The sequence below is a fragment of the Rhinoderma darwinii genome, chromosome 1 (assembly GCF_050947455.1).
Source record: "Rhinoderma darwinii isolate aRhiDar2 chromosome 1, aRhiDar2.hap1, whole genome shotgun sequence".
Taxonomy (NCBI): Eukaryota; Metazoa; Chordata; class Amphibia; order Anura; family Rhinodermatidae; genus Rhinoderma; species Rhinoderma darwinii.
Genome location: NC_134687.1, coordinates 522,212,773 through 522,231,915, shown reverse-complemented (window position 1 = coordinate 522,231,915; position 19,143 = coordinate 522,212,773). Strand labels below are relative to the sequence as shown.

Here is a 19,143-nt window from a genome sequence, read left to right as displayed (position 1 = left end):
AAGGGAACGGGATCAGGTGTACTGTATATGCAAAGTTGTTTTTTTTTTGTCTGTTACTTTTAAAACGGCGCACACTATATGCGAATTACTCATTAAAGGTTCATGGGGCGGTGCCGCTATCCTTAAGAGTCACATAGTCCTGCCTCCAAATCCACCTTTCAATGCTTGATGGACATCCCCCTGGCTGATATACATCACTAGCAGCCTCCTCCAAATTTCTTGGATGCGCCATTGCCTTGTACTACTTGTGCAGCGAGGTGTGCTCTGCCAGGCTTCATCGCTACACCGTGCATGCCAGGGGATTACAAGGAAACGGCGCATCCGCAGGAGGCTGGTAGTGATGTATAACAGCCAGGGGGATGTCAATCAAGCATGGAAAGGGGGGAAAGGTAGAACAGCAGGGGGATGTCAATCAAAATCTGGGGGGTGCCATTTAAATTTTCACCTCAGGCAGCAGAAAAGCTAGAAACCGCCGGCACATTCCTGGCACTGGAGTCCCCGAGGAGAGTGTATGTGGCGTCAGGAACAGTACTGGAGTTCCCAGGCTTAGCACTAGCTGATGCTCTGCTCGGGGACTCCAGGGCCAGGAAACTTCTGACGTCAAGGTCCATATATGGGGTTTGTATCCGGAAACCCCCAAGTTTGAAAAATATGCTTGAATGTCTGGTCTGATAGAGTCCATTCCCCCAGAATCACTGCTGAGATAGTCTGCTAGCTGACTTTGTGTTCATTTCAGGTGAACTATTGATAAGAACAGGAGTTTTTCTGCTCAGACAAAAATCTTTTTTACAAGGTATTGAAGCAGACTGTGTCTTGTAAAAGCAATGGCCTTTGTGCAACATCAGGGAGGTACATAGTCTTCAGATCAGTCCCTTTTATACATTTTAGTGACTCCCAAAGGGCCTTCTGTAATTTAAGGATCTCAGACTTAAGAATTGTGTTTCAGTTCACCTGGAAGAAGCGATGACCGTCAGCTCCCCAACCAGATGCACTGGCGTCTGTTTCCACCTAAGTTAATGGCGTTGAAATTCAGTCGACCCCCCTTTTCTAAGTGGTTCTTGCTTAACCACCACTGAAGATACATTTTCACCTGGGAAGAGTGTCACTTGAGACAGGAAAGGGTAGCTTCCACATAAACACCATTCACTGACTGCATTTTGCCCAATAGCGCTTATTTTGGGCGCATCTATGCTTATATAAATTAATGTGTCCTGTTGGTTGTGGGTCAGTTATGTGTGTGTTTAAAATAACTTCTAAACTGATCCAACCAATATTAAGAAAATCCTTATCCCACAGAAAATGTTAGAAAAGCAATGTTATCATCTATTGCATTGTTTAATACCTTTTTCCTTCTTCCACTCACATATCAGACAATGGCCTTTGAATTATTTCTTTAACAAACTATTGGTTGAGGCTAAAAGTGGAATGGTTCCGCTATTATAGAATTCACGTTTACCATTTATCATACATTCTCCATTTGTGTAGCAAACTTCTAGCCACATCTCCCGTCAAAATATGCAATCAGTGGCGGGAGACTCAAAGTCTGACACTGCATCTCCAACCGCTGATTGCAAATTTCTGTAGGTGTGCCTAGTAGTTTGCGTTACTTTAAATTAACATTAACTGGTAGGGTGGATCAATTATTTTCCGATCACTGTCTGTAGGAATACATTGAGTATTACATAGTTACATAGTTAGTACGGCTGAAAAAAGACACATGTCCATCAAGTTCAACCAAGGGACGGGAAAAAAGGAAAAATTTCTACACATAGGAGCTAATATTTTTTTGTTCTAGGAAATTATCTAACCCTTTTTTAAAGCCATCTACTGTCCCTGCTGTGACCAGCTCCTGCGGTAGGCTATTCCATAGATTCACAGTTCTCACAGTAAAGAAGGCTTGTCGCCTCTGCAGCTTGAACCTTTTTTTCTCCAGACGGAGGGAGTGCCCCCTTGTTTTTTGAGGGGGTTTTACAAGGAACAGGATTTCACCATATTTTTTGTATGTGCCATTAATATATTTATATAAGTTAATCATGTCCCCCCTTAGTCATCTTTTTTCAAGGCTAAATAGGTTTAATTCTTTCAATCTTTCCTCATAACTTAAATTCTCCATGCCCCTAATTAGCTTTGTTGCTCTTCTTTGTATTTTTTCCAACTCCAGGGCATCCTTTCTATGAACTGGAGCCCAGAACTGAACTACATATTCTAGATGAGGCCTCACTAATGCTTTGTAAAGTGGCAATATTACATCCCTGTCCCGCGAGTCCATGCCTCTTTTAATACATGACAATATCCCGCTGGCCTTTGAAGCAGCTGATTGACACTGCATGCTGTTATTGAGTTTATGATTTACAAGTACACCCAGATCCTTCTCAACAAGTGAATCCGCCAGTGTAGCTCCCCCTAGGACATATGATGCATGCAGGTTGTTGGTACCCAGATGCATCACTTTACATTTATCTACAGTAGCTTGAAAATCTCTTCAAAATCGCTTTTAACAAATGTGTAGCGCTGAAATTCAAGCATATCGTGATTTTAAATTGTAAAAAAAATAATAATAATATCTTGCAAATCTCTTTACTGGCCCTTGCCGCTCTATTTAATGAATATGGGACTGACAAACAGCCGAGCACTGTACTACGGTGTTTCAGTCATTCCTATAGCCTGAGTGGCGGGGCAGGACCAGTGTTCTCGCGATAGGTGGGGGGTCCCTGCAGTCAATTATCACCTATCTTCTGTATAGGTGATCATTGCGGACTTTGGGAATACCCCTCTAAAGACTTTTTAGTCCATGTAGATTTAGGAGCGACACATTCATTCTATCGGCGCTGCTATAATGGATGATGAAAAATCCAAGGCTTAGACAGGCATCAAGGAAGAATATTTATTAGTCAGAGGCTACGCGTTTCAACACCTAACCGGTGTCTTCATCAGGCCAATACAGACTGTGCGGTTCATGCACATTTATACATACAAGGAACAGAAAAACCGCCAAAAGGCAGGTCAAAGGTCACAAACAATTACATAATACATTTATAGAAAATATACACATACATATATACATATGAGAAAGTTAGAATCACAGATGGTTGCCAATGAAAGTAATAACTGAAAATAAAAATAAATGGGAACAATGCCGTTTAAAAACGGTATACCATTCTTATGAGAAATATCTCCATACGGCCAATATATAAAATCCTCATTCTCAGGAGTGACAGGAACCATGGAGCCCATCGTGTCTATGGAGACAAGGGGATGAAAATATAAATGAAAAATAATCGCTAAAGGGAATGCTAAACAAGCGTCCCTGGTTGCTAGGTCATATGCAAAGTACGGTGGCCGAAGTGGGGCAAAAACAGGCGTTGGAACGCATGGTGAACTGCAGACGGAACACGGAGATTAGTAACAGCAGAAGACCAGCAGTCACACGTAGGAGTACGAGAAACCGTGAGTATAAATGAGTGTTTATAAATGTGGGCATCATAATTAGTTGTACGCACTATCTGAAATAAAATGTTTATAACCGGATATATTAAAAAAATTATAGATAAAATGATATATGATAAAACGAGGAGAATTTGAGGAATGGAGTATAATTACTTGTAAGAATATGATAAAAAGTCGTTAAAAAAATATTATTACAGTAAGGGCTTCTAAAATTAATACAGTAATAAACCTATTAGGGCAATGGAGGTAAGGATAAGAGTACGACAAACAATGAGTATCAATGAATGTTTAGAAATGTGGGCATTATAGTTAGTTGTACGCAATATCTGAAATAAAAGGTTTATAGCATTATATATTAAAAATATATATATATAATAATATATGATAAAAAGGAGAATTTGAAGTATGAAGTATGATTACTTGTAAAAAATATATGATAAAAGTCTTTGAAAAACATCATTATTACAGTAAGAGCTTATAAAAATAATACAGTAGTAAACCTGTTAGGGCAATGAAGATAAGGATAATCATTATTCCAAAGAAGATTCCGTGGGGTCATTCAGACCATTGGGATGTAGAGTTCCCAATTTAAATATCCAAAATTTCTCCCTCTGCTTAAGTCTGATGAATCTATCAGGTATATCAGATGGTATTTGTTCAAATCGGAGTGACCATAATATCCTCAAAATTGCATTTATGTTTTAATGAACAGTGTCGTGACACACTCTGTTTAAGGAAACCTTTATTAACATTAAATCTATGCTTATTAATGCGGTTCCTTAATGTTTGTGTAGTGCGACCTACATATTGAAGGTTACAAGTACACTGAAATAAATAGACTAAAAAAGTGCTTCCACAATTATGGTGGGTTTTTATCGGAAATTTTTCACACGTCACTGTTGACAGATACTCCGTGCATTTATTACTGATATTATTACAACATAAGCACCTTTTTTGACCACAACGGAATGAACCATTCAAATCTGTTAGTAACCCTGGATTTTTCATTTTGCTGGTACGTATTTTACTAGGGGCTATTATATTTTTTATTGTTTTAGCCCTGTATGTGATCGCAGGTCTGCCAGGAAGTATAGGTTTCAAAAATGGATCATTAACGAAGATGTGCCAGTGTTTCCTCATGATGGACGTAATAAGCTTACTTCCTTTATTGAATGAAGTAATAAAATTGAGGAGATTAGCCTTGTGTTTGCCGTATTTTGATCCCTCATTGGTAGTTAGTGTTTTTATTTGGATACAATCATTTTGGGCCATAGCCTCTGACAAATAAATATTCTCCCTTGATGCCTGTCTAAGCCTTGGATTTTTCAGCATCCATTATAGCAGCGCCGGTGGTCTTTGTTTCTCTCCCTCAAGTCTCAAATCTGACAACAAACTTGGTGTTTTGTGTAACGACCTGGCAGCAGCTTCATTTGCTTTTGTGACACTTACTAGTGTCTACAATACAAGGTGAGCATACTTTCATCCCCAAGTTTGCTCTCCTGTCTTACTCTGCTTTTATTTGCACTATGTGGCGCCGTGTCTCCTTTTTATTCTATTTTCAGTTCACATTCATTCTATGGAATCTTCCCATTTCACCACATCCTAGATGTACTATCTTTTAAGCCAAGCATACACTTGTTGGCCAAATGCTTTTTCTACCAAAACATCACAAAAATACACGATTGCCTTAGCTGACAGACCCCTCTTTCAGCACTTTATTTCCCGTGAGAACAAACGATCAGGCATGTTGAAATCGAATATGCCAAATCCAATACACATTGGCTATTCAGCCGATCCCACTAGTTGGTTAGCTTTAGATAGTGCAGCCCAAAAGTACATCTGAACTCCGTTATGTTCAGTAGCCCAGCTTGGGATGACATGTTCATGTTATCCTGCTGGAAATCGCCATTATAAGGAGACGGCATTCATAAAGGAAATTTCATGGTCAGCAATAATATTTAAGCTGTGGCATTTATGCAATACTCCGTTACTATTTTGTGGCAAAAACACATTTTCCCACCATTAAACCATCACCACCTATCTGAACCATCAACATTAGGCAGGATGGACCCACAGATTCAGAATGTTTACACCAAACTGACTCAATTATCTATATTGTACAGAAAAAAAATTGAAATTTGTCAGACCAAGCAGCAATGAGTTTCCAACCGTCAACGGTCCAATTTTGATGAGTCTGTGCTAACTTTAGCTTCAGTTTCTAGTTCTAAGCCAAGGAGGAACAGGACCCTTTGTCATCTTCAGCTGTGGTGGACTGTCAACTTCAAGGTGTGACACCCTATGTATTTGGACATGTTCTTCTGCAGACTGCACATGTGGCTATTGAAGTTACTCATCTTCCCAGTCTGGCTGTTCAGACCATTCTCATTAAACAAGATTTATTTTTTTAGCCACTGGAGGAGTTTTATTTTGTATACCATTCTCTGTGAGCTCTGAAAAGCAGTTTCCGAGAAGCTCAAACCTTGGCCTGGCACCATCAATCAATAAGAAGTCACTTAGATCATCTTTCTTCACCATTCTGACGCACCATTCTGACACACACACACACACACACACACACACACACACACACTTTTATGCAATCGAGTTGATGCTACCTGACTGGTGCTTAGCTATGTGCACGCCTTTTTTAACCCAAAATAAATAACACTTCTATAATGTTTCAATATGCCTTTTATTTTCAGTGGAACCAATTGTTTAAACTATTGTTATTATCCCATAACTTCTTCACATTTGATGCAAATATGAGAGATCAGTTACAAAAGTGGCACAGCTGTAAGCTTCACACTATTGGAGGGCGCAAGGGACAAAATGCTTTGCAAAGTATCTGTGGCCCCTTTGTGTGGATGTAAACAGAACATAAAATGTAAGATTTAGTAGCTTCATTCTGTAAAGCTCTAACTGCACTGCAGTTGTGAAAACACAAAAATGTGTTGTGCCACAAAAACAAAAAACTAAAGTTTGTGATCAGCGCATTAAGTAGCATTTAACAATATCTTGCTTGCAATCTTCCCAACAACCACCTGACATAACTAACCAAAGCTATTTACATAAATGTTGCTTACAAAGTCTTCTAAACAATCTAAACTAATAAATATTAGGCTTTATGCTTATCATTTTCAAAGTTTCGGTGGGTCAGTGTGTACTTATACTAGCATGTTCTTACAATATCATTTACAAGAAAAACAAACTAGAGCTTTTGGTTAGTATATGACTTTTATCGGGTTCCTGCTGCATTATGAATTGATGGGGGGCTGTCATGTTCTGATAGAAAGGAAGTGGCTGCAGAAGCTTCAGGAAGCAGAGAAGTCAGGACGTGACGGCACACAGGGCATGTTCCAGACTGGAAAGAGTAAGTGAATATGTAGTTATTTTCAAGCGCCTGCATTTTAAACCATTTGAATAATACTTACACATACACAAATTCCTAAAAACACAAAAAAATTTATTTAAACTTGCTCAGGGAAATATAAATGACATTTCTACAATGTAGAAACCATACTGTAACAGTGAATATAGAAAACAAAAGTACACACACCTACTTGTGGTGATAAAATGTAGGACTAAAATTAAAGTGAGGGTCGACTTTTTGGATCTGCCTTAAAGTAAAGCTCCCCTTTATAAAAAATATGAACTGAAGGCCTTTTCCTATGGACTATAAATATAGCTGGTTATTTGGTTGCCTGCTAAGGATTCCTCTTCTGAAAAGAGCTTCTGTTGCTCTGGTGGAGTCAGCACAACCACGTGGAGGCAAATAAATCTAGTTTTTACACTATGTAAGCTCATAATTATCTAGAACAGACAGATTATTAATTGAGAAGTGTGTCTAAATCAGGCGGACATTATTTCCAAATCTAGCATACATTTCAGCAATCATTTCATTCAGTGCCCACTATTGCTTCCCATTTTAAAGGACAAGAATGATGACCAACGGCAAGATATTGTATTAAACTTTGGTCAATATGATATCTCACAATTTCCCCCATTATGCTCCATCTTGCACCTTCTCTATATTTGATCCTGTAACAAAAGGAAGAAGTCTCTGTACTACTCCTGTTGGCTCACCTACCCACCTGTCCCTGTGATCCCATTGCCTCTCATCTGGTCTGTGCTGTGATTGCTGCCATGGATTATATTGAGAAGTTGAGGAGATAAAGCCTTTTACACAAATGAAGTCAGCCGTACATAGGACAATATGCTCCAATTAGAATTTTTTTACATATTTCAATTGGTTGGAATCGACTGTTTTAACAATATACAAGACATTTGTGAACAACTACCTTTTCATAACATTTATTATTTGTACCCAGTCACCTCAATTTAACATCTCCATTTAGAAGGTTCATGCTACATTGGATTAGGGTGAATGATCTTTCTTACTATTCAGTTGAACTGAGCAGGCCACTCACATGTTAAGTTTATTTTCTTTTTTTACTAGATATTAATTTATAAAGATACTTACCTTTTGTAACCACAATGTAACACAAGGCTTATGGAAGAGGTGGTGACAAGGAAGCTCTGTTAATATTTCATCTTTCATATACTCGCTACAGCATATGGCACAGCACTGCTCTTGACCTTCAACTAAAACAAAATGAAAAACAAGACTTAAAAGGGAGTCGGTCACCAGAAATTTGCCTATCAAAGCAGCAGCACAGTAAGGCCTCATGCACACTTCCGTTGGACGTCGTACAGCCGTTAATGACAGATCCGTGAGACACGGACCGCACATGGATGGCTTCCGTGTGCAGTCTGTTGTTTCATGGACCAAATCAATGAAAAGGCCGAGACTGTTCCATAAAAAATAGGACAGGTCCTACTTCTGTCAGTTTTTGAGGGAACAGACCCACTGTGTGCATGGCCCCATTGAAATGAATGTGTCAGGGTGCTATCCATTAAAAAAACGGATAGAATCCTGATGAAAATAACTGAAGTGGGCATGAAGCCTAAGGCTACATTCAGACGAGCGTATCAGATTTGCGCTCGCAAAAAAAAAAAACGCAGCATTTTTCCTACATTTATTGTCCGTGTGTGTTGTGTATTGGCATCAGTGTGCTTTGCGTGTGGCATGCGTTTTTCACGTCCGCGCAAGCACTTTTTTTTTTTCTGCTTCTTAATGTATTTGAGGAGTGAAACATGGACTGCACACGGATGTCGTCCATTTGCTGTCCGTGGTTTTCATAGACCTCAACGGGCGACTAGGTGCACCAATATAAGACATGCAGTGAGTTTCATGCAACGGACACACGCTGCATGAAAAACAACGTATGTGTGATGGCCCCATTGAATTGATTTCAACGCACAGCACACGGACGAGTATTACGCTCGTCTGAATGAGCCCTTATATCGTGTAACCTCACCTGAATATAACGGTTTTTATTTTTTAGATGAGTGGCTCCGTTACAACGATAACTTCTTCATTCTTCATATGCAAATGAGCATTTTGGAGCAACGAGGGTGTAACCGTTGCTCCAAACTGCTCTACCTTCTATCCCCAGTCCGTCCCTCCCTCCCTTCCTTGTTTGTTTGACAGGGCCAGGCAGTGTAGAAGACGTGACCACACCTGGCCCCATATTCTTCTGAACGTGCCTTGGCTTCAGAATCGGCGCATGCGCAGTACAGCAGTGACGTTTCACAGGTTGAATCGGCTCTACTGCGCACGCGCCTATTACGTCACACTACATCCGGGTGCTGTACTGCGCATGCACCGATTCCAAGACCGAGGCCCGGGCGCGTTCAGAAGACTACGGGGCCAGGTGTGATTAAGTCTTCTACATTACCTGACCCTGTCAATCAAAGTAGTAAGGGACGGACTAGGGCTAGCCAGTAGAGCAGTTTGGAGCACCAGTGACGCCCTCGTTGCTCCAAAATGCTCATTTGCATATGAAAAATAAAGTTACTAATCGCTGCATTGGAGCCACTCATCAGAAAAATGAAAACAACGTTCTATTCGGGTGAGGCTACACGATATTACTGTGCTGCTGCTTCGATAGGCCAATTTCTGGTGACAGACTCCCTTTAATACATTTATTTTTAAACAGAGAGTGTATGCAAAGTCTGGATACACTGGCCACTTCTAGCGGATTGTCTAGTTGAAAGCAAATCCAGAAGTATAAAACAGATAAGACCAAGATTCTTATTAACTATTTAATTTTAACACCGTTATTTATAACATATGAGCTAAAACCCTCTGGTTCCATTTCTGAAAGGGAAGTAAAAGCAAACACCGGAGAAGTGTTGTATATATGACAAGTATTTATATTCCCGTAATATTCCTTTAAAAGTTTGACAGCTGTTTTAGCAACTGCTCCATCAGTTATATCTAAACTACGCTCCAGTTTGTGTTTCTTCAGGCCTCCTTTTTTCTCAGAGAAATATCGAACATAACATTTTTGAACAACCTCTAAAGATCGGCTCACCCATCACTGTGAATACTCAGTACTCAGATGTGTGTATAAAAAAGGAGATAAATACCAAGCTGCTCTGACATTAATAAAAACACATCTAAAATAGTTGCTATATTTGAGGGTATTTTTAAAGGACACTAAATCTAAAAAATTGTTTAAGATTATTTATTATAAAATCCTTCGCTGCTCCTGCCATAGAATGGTCATTATAATATAGATGCCATTCGGGCAGCTGACATAACATCCCTTATGCCCCATACATTCACAGAATACAGGCTACTGTAAACTGTGCCAGTGTTCTGACAGCTCCAAAAGAGTTATTACCCGAATTGCGCCAAATAATATAGAAACTAAATTTAGCTTAAATATATATTCCCTAAATTATTAAAGCGGCTCCAAAAATGAAGCTTCACTTTCAGGAAATGTAATATGCACCTCTCCTTTATCTTTACTTCATGGTCGACAATTTCTTCACCCCAAAGTTCCTATATTATAATTTCATGCTTTAAATCTTACGGTTTTGTTCATCCGTGACAATGATCTGTGGGAGACACTCAATGCTTTCCTTCGTAGCTGGAGGGTGGGCCTGTTCAACATCTACTGCTAGAGACTCCAAATGTGCCAAAGCAGTCTATAAAATCAATGGCAAAGACGTAAAATCAATAACATTAACAAATTCAAGGTCACCCGGTAATAGCAATATGGGAGATATGTCATGACCAAAGGTGGATTGTAAGAGACATCAAGAACAGCTCACGTAAATCAATCATCAGTATGTTGTTGGTGATGTAAAATGATAATTTCCAGCAAGTAGAAATATATTGGACATACGTAGGAAATCGGTTACATCTACAGGTTATCACTATAAAAGAATTCACAGCATAATTTTCTGCAGGAATTAACATACTATAATAGAAAGTACCTCCATAGCCTGTGCAAGCCTCTCTTCAAGAGCCATATATGTAAGAAACTGAGAATCCATGTAAGACATAGCTTGAGCTACACCAATACCATCCCCAAAGTCATCCAGCAACCTAAGGAGTAAAGTAAATACCAAAAAGAGAAGTTTAACCAAAGCCTCTTCAAATGCTCTGTACAATAAACCAATTAAGGAGTCCATGCAGGTAGAGGCAAGCGCCAAGTGAGCCATCCCAGTGGATCTGATTGGCTGAGAGGACTTGGCTAGGCTCGCTAACTAAGCGTAGGACATCAAATGGCCTCAACATGAGGATTTGAGGGACACTTGGTAGGTTAATATAAAAAATAGATTATAAAATATGGTAAATCGGGCAACTTTCGAATATCAAACTATGAAGAATTTTTTGTATATTAACAGCTATGCTTTTGGTTGAAGAACTAATTTTTCATACTGCATTTAGAGGGTTCAGCAATGGTTATGCTGCTCAACAATGTGTTGTTGTGCTAGGCTCTATTCACGCTTGATTTAATAGGGCCTGTCAGGATTTCTGTCTGGCTTCCCATTTGTTTTTTTAGGGAAAGAATAAAGCAGTCTGCAGAGTTAAAGGGGATTAGTCAGGATTGGTCGATATCGGTTTGCAAAAACATCTCTCTTATAACTGGAAGTCATGATAACCATGAGAACAGAGCCTTTTCGAAATACCGAAATATATATGGCTGCGTTTCATATGATGAATTTCCACATAATATACATTACACTTCTGAATCAAGAAGAATTAGTGTATTGCACATTTGGCCTACCTCCACTCAACATCCAAGTCTTCACTCATACTTGAATCATCTTCCAAATTATTATTCCCATCCAAAATAAAAAAGCCTGGAGGTAAATAATGGGGTCCGATCTCATTTTCCTCATCTGTGCTGCTTTCAATGTCCTCGCGATACTGTATCCAAGGGATTTCACCATCTTCCAAAGAGTTCTGCTCTCTAAAAAGTACATTCAGTTTGAATTATATAAATAATGAAATAGTAAATTGAAATATTGGCCAGAGCTGTATTTTTAAATGCCAGATTTTAATATATATATATATATATATATATATATATATACACACATATATATATATATATATATACACACACACACACACACACACACACACACACACATACACAAAGACACTAAACAAAGAAATAATCTTGAGCAACTCTTGTGGCATCAGCTCCTATGCAGCTAATAAACATTTGGTATGTTAGAAAGAAGTAGGGACAGAGAGATGATGATCGGATCAGACTACAGAATTTGCTTGTTGTCTGTAACCATTGGAGGAGTTTAAAAAAAAAATAGTTGTGTGTGTAGAAAAGGTGTTTTGCTTTTATTTTATCTCCTTTTCCCCTCCTAGCCACAAATAATATTCAGATTACAAATTAAAACATTGCTGAATACATTGTGCAAAACTCAAAAGAACTGTGCGATTTGATTCAAGAATAATTTTTCAACATAAACATAAATCATTTTACTGCATTCTCTGCTCTAATGAATCTGTATTCTTAGTAGGATTGTCCTCCAATATCTGAAGGTCCTTGAGGAGCTTTGAAGAATGAGTGATGAGTTGATACTAGGGGGAAATTTGGGATTTTCTAGTTGGAACTAAAGCGAATGGCAGACAAATGTTTAATGCTGCACACTAATCTCAACAGGTATAAATAAATGTACATTTTGGTCCTGGCCATTATAACAATGTCAGACATTGGATAACAAGGTACCCACCACCTTATCTGCATGTCATCCATTCTGACGTGTCAGCTGAACGTAGTAGTGGTGATGTGTCTACTGGCTATGGTCACCTTATGTGTTAACTGAAAGGCTTGTCAATGGGCACAAACATGTACAATAGGAGTGGCATGGGGATGGGCGCATAGTGTGCAACAGTATAGTAAGTACATTAAAAAGGGTGTTATTTTTTTTAAAATCTGGAGCCTAAATGCAGAAGGTTTTAAAATTCTGCACATGCCCTTTAAAATCACCATATTTAAGAACACAAAAAATAAAATAAAAAAGTTTTAATATTTTTATATAAAATACACGCACCGTTTTGGAGCAGGACAAGTGCTATACAATGGGCTGGCTATGGCCTTTTTTAGTTTTATTTATTGTATAAGGTTTTGTATTTTCTCTTCACACAATGGGCCTCATTTATTAAAACTGTAAAGAGAAAAACTGGCACGGTTACCCATAGCAACTTATCACAGTGCAGCTTTCATCTCTCCACATCAGTTGCAGAGAACAAAGACCGAGTGTCTTAAAAAAATAAAAATAAAAAGTGGTCAGATCTTTTGTCAAAAACAATGGCCATTTTACAGTCCTCCCCCTCCTCTGCCAATGTGCTGCACAGCACGAGTCCTCTGTGCAATACATTAAAGAGGCTCTGTCACCAGATTCTGAAATCCCTATTTCCTATTGCATGTGATCGGCGCTGCAATGTAGATAACAGTAACGTTTTTTGTTTTTTTTTAAAACATTCATTTTTGGCCAAGTTATGAGCTATTTTATATATATGCAAATGAGCTTTGAAATGGACAACTGGGCGTTTTTTTTTCGTTATGTCCAACTGAGCGTGTATTGTGTTTTTAACTGGGCGTGTTTACGTGTATGACGCTGACCAATCAGTGACAAGTCCGCATCATAAACTCCTCTACATTTATTTACAACAGCGATGTGCAGCCACATAAACAGAGATTAACGTTAATCAAGTGTCCTGATAATGAATACACATGAAATCCAGCCTGGACGTCATGTGTATTCAGAATCCTGACACTTCTGAATCTTTTCTTTGAGATTTCTAGCAAGGGAAACAAAATCTCGCGAGATTACGGAGGTCATGTGTATTCATTATCAGGACACTCGATTAACGTTAATCTCTGTGTATGTGGCTGCACATCGCTGCTGTGTAAATCAATGGAGATGAGTGTATGATGCTGACTGGTCACTGAGTGGTCAGCGTCATACACGTAAACACGCCCAGTTAAAAACACAATACACGCCCAGTTGGACATAACGAAAAAAAACCGCTCATTTGCATATATAAAATGTATATATATATATATATATATATATATATATATATATATATATATATATATATATAAAATTGCTCATAACTTGGCCAAAAATGAACGTTTTAACACCTTCCCGACCGCCCACTGTCTTTTGACGTCAGGCGGTGCGGGTGCTTAATCTACAGAGACGTCTTTTGGCGTCGCTGCAGATCAGGCTGATGAGCGCTCGTGAGAGCGCTCGTCCTCTAAGCAGGAGCTGTTACTAACAGCTCCTGATCTTAGAGCAGCCTCCTGAACACAGCTGGGGTCGGCAAACATTCCAACCCCAGCTGTTTAACTCTTTGATTACCGCGGTCCGTGACCGTGGCAAGATCAAAGGGAATTCCCCTCTTTGATCACATCACCGGGATTCCAGTGATGCGATCAAACACCAGGGAATCCCTCTGCAGTCAGCCCTGGGGACCTACAAAGGACCCCAGGGCTGTCTGTTCCGTGTGCCTGCTGTTCGGGCACACTATGTGCTGCCCGATCAGCAGCCTGTTGTCATAGTGACACAGTGTAATGTATTAGCGTACAGAAATATGCTAATACATTACAAGTAAAAAATAAAGTTATCCCTTGATGGGATTAAAATAAAAAAAGTAACAAAACAAATAAATAAAAGTCCCAAAAAGAGTCTTTATTTTGCATAAAATAAATTTTATTGCCCCTACACTAAATAAAAACCAAAAACCTATGCATATTAGGTATCTACACGACCGTAATAACCTGAAGAATTTATCTAATGGGTTATTTAGTGTGAAACGTGAACGGGATAAAAAAAAACAAAAAAAACTATTCCGAGAATCGCTTTTTCCTATATTAACGGCATAAAAAATTTTTTTTTTACCACCAATCTGTGGGAAAAAAAATAGACTATTTTTCTCGCATAAAACAAGGCCTCATACAGCCACGTCAATGAAAAAATAAAAAAATTATGGCTGCTGAAGCGCAGAGAGGCAAAAACAGAAAAATTGAGCTGGTCATTAACGTCTTTTCAGGCCCGGTCATTAAGGGGTTAAAAAAAACAAAAAAAAAAACAAAAAAAAAAACTTTACTGTTATCTACATTGCAGCGCCGATCCCATGCAATAGGAGATAGGGATTTCAGAATATGGTGACAGAGCCTCTAAGTCAACAAAAATTGCCTGAAAAAAGTAGAAATGTTAAAAAGACAACATTCTGGATCTTTGGACAAGCCAAAAGGTCATGATCGCTTTGGGCGCTGAACATTTAGAACAGACATAATGCCCTGTAGGTGACTGTAGGCATTATGAATGCCCTGTGGAAAAATCATAAATGCCAGTGTCTTATAATATATTATAGGGCAATATTGAAATGATCTTTAAAGTGTCATCCACTATCTTTTGTACATGAAGGTTGGACTTTAGACCTTCATAAACCTGGAAACTGTGAGGCAAAAGGTCCATTATATAATAGTCTCTGTCATTTCATAAATAAAACTTGTGCTTTGAAAGAGATCACATCTAGAATTTTTGCCTTGAGAGTCTTCCAGTACAAGACGTAAGTTAGAACCCGTAATGTGTCTTATCGGAAGGTATGCAAACCTAATTCCAACTTAAAAGGGGTATTTAACAGATGCTTCATCAGAAGACAAAGTAGTGGAGCAGTCGGTCTCAAATTAGGTTATTATACTGCACCCACGAGACTCAAGAGCATTGAAAATCCAAGGCAGCCCCCCCCCCCCCCCCCCAAGAATCTAGGATTACCAGTAAAACGCAAATATAGATTCACAAGGACTCCAATTGTGGGAAAATTCAAGTATATACACATGCCATAGGGAGGTCCACTTTTTTAGTTATTCAGTTCTGTTTAAAAGGTCTAAACTACATTGAAAAGTTATAGCTGGAAATGAGCAGTTAGAGATTCACTTACAAGCTCCTTGTCTGACAAAGAAAATGGTAAATTAGCTCTAAAATGTTCCCAGCTCTTTTCGGATTGCAATTCTGAGTCATTTCAGGGGGAAATCACATCAATCTAGTCCAAGGAGGATATAAACCTGAAATAAAACACTCACACTGCTATTCATTTTCATCAGCGTCACTAGATCATCAGCCGCAGCGGCAAACAATACGAATGTTTTTATTAGGGCTACAGGCAACAGTCTGTCATCTTTTTTTAACTATTAAAAAGTCCCCCCCTATACACGCCATTATTTTAACAAAGATGACTGGTAGCTCAGAATAAGGCCCTGTTCACACAGAGATTTGACACGGAAAACCGCGCCAAAGAACGGCCAAAAATCGCCTTCCATTGATTTCAGTGAGGGGCGGAGAAGGTTTTTTCCCGTGAGCGAAAAAAAAACGCTTGCGGGGAAAGAAGCGTCATGCCCTTTCTTTAGGCGTTTCCGTCTCTGACCTGGGAGGCAGGAAAAGCGGTCTTCGCTGAGTTTTTTGCTTGCAGCGCTCAATGGCCGTGGTCGAAAAAACGCTACAAGAAATGCGGCAAAGAGCTTGCGGTCAGGTCAAACTCTGGTCAGGAATTTTGAGGCAGATTCTTCTGTGTGAACAGGGCCTAAGGCCTCCTGCATACGGGACAGAAATGCAGCAGAATTCTTGTGGGTAAATTCTGCAGCGTTTACGAGAGATAAATGAGAATCTGCGCCGCAAGTCAATTTCCGCATGTGCAATCTGCATTATTCCGCAGTGTGTGGATGACATTTCTTTTTACAGCTCATCCGCTTTGCTGCTACTGTGATACGCTGCAAAATTTCTGCATGGAAAATCTGGATAGAAATTCCACAGAATTCACCACCCGTGTGCAGGAGACCGAATGATTGCAGATCTAGCAAGCTGCAGCGGAGAGTCCATTGCTACGCAAGTAGTACACTGGTCTTGGAGTTTATTTTAGTTCATTCATGTTTTTTATTCTCTCCATTCAGATTTACTTCTGCATTCCAAATTTTGCTGGTTTCCCTCGGAAACCGACAACAGTTTATCTCCACTTCGCTGTCAAACATGTGAAATAACAGCTTAGCTCTAAGTATTTAAGAGTTATGGAAATATTGCCACAATCTTGAGAAAATAGTAGCACAACAACAATTTTGCAAAACTGCTGCAAAACCACCCCCCTATTTAACTGCGAATGTGAACAGACCCCTAATGCTTTATTCACATGAGCATGTCCGATTTGCATCTGCAAAAAACTGATCAATTTGACTGTATGTTGCGTCAGTCTGGTTTCTGGGTGTCATCTGTTTTCCTCGTCCCCTTTTCTCCTCTGAAGTAGGTTGTTTTTTTGCATTTCTTTACAAACTGAACTGAAAAACGGACAGTACACAAATGTCGTCCATGTGTGGTTAGTTTTTTTCTGGCAAGCCTGGTCCGCAAATGCAAACTAGAATAGGACATGGTGTTCGTTTCTCACAACGGACATATGCTCCGTGAAACAAACAAAACAAAAAAACGGAGGAGTGAATAGCCCCATTGAATTGCATGGGTGAGTGTGCGGTCCGTTGTTAAAACGGACAGCACACGGGCGAGAAATAAGTTCATCTGAATAAGGCCTAACAGTAATAAAAACAAATTAGTAAGTCTCTGTTCACACTATGCTGGTTCTTTTGTTACGCTTTGACATCTAGAATAGTGCAGCATGCCAAAAAACAAAACGCTCATGTACCCTTAAAAATGTAAGCCATGATGCCATTGTGAACAGAACCTAACTCATATGAGATCAGACATTTGTATCCGAAAAGTAGGTCTTCCAATAGCGGCTATGGGCGTCTCTATGGTCACTGCAGCCTTCCGCTATAGCAAGATGCAGCCGCATGACAGCATATGGAATGAACAAAAGTGCTGAAAACCATCAACCGGAAGAGGAAGGTTTCCCACATTCAGCATATTGCAAATTTGGTTTGTTTCCAGCAGCCGGTATTACCAGGGGAATTCCTAGCTGCAGCAGGGGAAATACATGATGACCAATTAAATGAACAGGAGAACAGAAGTCCGCCAGGGAGAGCTGTTCTTTGAGGCGACGCACTGATCTGGCTAATAGAGCCAATAGAGAATATGAACAGGGATTATTTGGTTGTGACAAGCCCTTTAAATTTGTGGAAGAATATGATTTTCACCTAAAAACATTCATATGTCAGACATTAGAGCAGCAGCCACAGTTTAACAATTTGTTATGGCAGACATTTTTGCAAATGAGATAACAGGAAGTGCAGCCATATTGGCTACCACCTTTGAATATGCTTCTCAGCAACTTATGGTAAACTGCATTTGTCAGTATTTTCTTTATAAAAAAAAAATATTCACATGAGTTTTTGAGCATCGAATATAAAAATCACCACCTTTTTGTATGGTCATTTTTGGCAAAGTGACAGCAGAAAGCGCACTGTAAGGGTATGTGCACACGCTTACTAAAAACGTCTGAAAATACGGAGCTGTTCTCAAGGGAAAACAGCTCCTGATTTTCAGATGTTTTTTAAGCCACTCGCGATTTTCGCAATGTTTTTTATTGCCGTTTTTGGAGCGGTTTTTCTATAGTCAATGAAAAACAGCTCCAAAAAAGTCTCAAGTGACATGCACTTTTTCGCGGCTGTTTTTTTTTTCTTTCTACGCAGTTTTTTCCAAAAGGGCTGCGTAAAAAAAACTCCATTTTCCCATTGAAATCAATGGGCAGATGTTTTGAGGCGTTCTGCTTCCGATTTTTCTGCCGTTTTTCGGCGGTTATGGCCCGAAAAACGACCGAAAATAAGCCGTGTGAACATACCCTCACAGAAGAGAAAAATGCTATTATATTGGAGTACAAAACAAAAATATTTACTAAACTTTGGTTACGGTTCTAACTTCCTTCGGGAAATGCTAGGTTTCGTCACAATTATAAACGTTAAGTGCTGTATGCATACAATTCAATGCATCCTGGACACAAAGTTAATATATTTTATTACTAGATCTATCTTTTTTGACCAAACTAAAACAAAAATAAAATAAAAAAAATTCCCTTCATTGACAGGAGTCAAGACAAAAATCAAGAACATTGTTCTCTAGGTTGATAAAGTTGAGATGTTTTCTCTCTACAAAACTCCTTGGCAGCCTGACTGGACCTCTTTATTCCAATATAAGTGGATACAAAATTTACTCACGATATCCAACTTTTAAAAGGCAAACGACCTAAAAGTAATAACTGCTAAAAGTAGTAAAAGTGATAAAAAAAAAAAAAAAAAAACACAAAGTTTTTGCTTTTTCATGTACGCTAAAGGACTGCTTATATATTACTGGTATATCTCTGGT

General features: G+C 39.0%; 1 protein-coding gene across 2 annotated transcripts in view; it reads right to left on the bottom strand.

Moving 5' to 3' along the window:
* Positions 1 to 6,125: 6,125 nt before the first annotated feature.
* Positions 6,126 to 19,143, bottom strand: part of PJA2 (praja ring finger ubiquitin ligase 2) — a 47,757-nt gene continuing 34,739 nt past the window's right edge. For both annotated transcript variants that reach the window (XM_075836763.1, XM_075836771.1), the window contains 5 exons: positions 11,592 to 11,777; positions 10,795 to 10,906; positions 10,389 to 10,503; positions 7,928 to 8,049; positions 6,126 to 6,808 (listed from right to left, as the gene is read on the bottom strand). In XM_075836763.1, coding sequence (XP_075692878.1) covers positions 6,683 to 6,808; positions 7,928 to 8,049; positions 10,389 to 10,503; positions 10,795 to 10,906; positions 11,592 to 11,777 — 661 coding nt within the window. In that variant the 3' untranslated portion in view covers positions 6,126 to 6,682. The remainder of the gene's footprint in view (positions 6,809 to 7,927; positions 8,050 to 10,388; positions 10,504 to 10,794; positions 10,907 to 11,591; positions 11,778 to 19,143) is intronic.